The 204-nt window shown below is 60.8% G+C and overlaps 1 protein-coding gene across 1 annotated transcript in view; it reads right to left on the bottom strand.

Annotated features, from left to right (window-relative positions):
- Positions 1 to 204, bottom strand: part of LOC119589380 (cubilin-like) — a 70,980-nt gene that overhangs the window by 63,557 nt on the left and 7,219 nt on the right. Inside the window, exon 8 of the mRNA XM_037937998.1 lies at positions 13 to 136. Coding sequence (XP_037793926.1) covers positions 13 to 136 — 124 coding nt within the window. The remainder of the gene's footprint in view (positions 1 to 12; positions 137 to 204) is intronic.

The following is a 204-nucleotide window of genomic DNA, read 5'->3' as shown; positions in this document are numbered from 1 at the left end:
ACGAAAACTCACGTGGATTCTCGACGCAGGTAGCGAGAGGGTGGCAGGCGGACTGTTGACAGGGTCGAGGGGCAGGCACACAGGATTCTCCGTTGCCTGTGAATCCAGAGGAGCAAGGGCCACAGCGGCGTCCTCCCTGCGAAGTAAGGTGAAGGCATGGCGGGGGAGGGGAGGGGTGAGAGTCACGTATTGTTTGGGGGAAAG

This window comes from Penaeus monodon, chromosome 25, assembly GCF_015228065.2.
Source record: "Penaeus monodon isolate SGIC_2016 chromosome 25, NSTDA_Pmon_1, whole genome shotgun sequence".
Lineage (NCBI taxonomy): Eukaryota > Metazoa > Arthropoda > Malacostraca > Decapoda > Penaeidae > Penaeus > Penaeus monodon.
The sequence above is the reverse complement of the archived record's forward strand: the minus strand, read 5'-3'. Positions and strand labels throughout refer to the sequence as shown.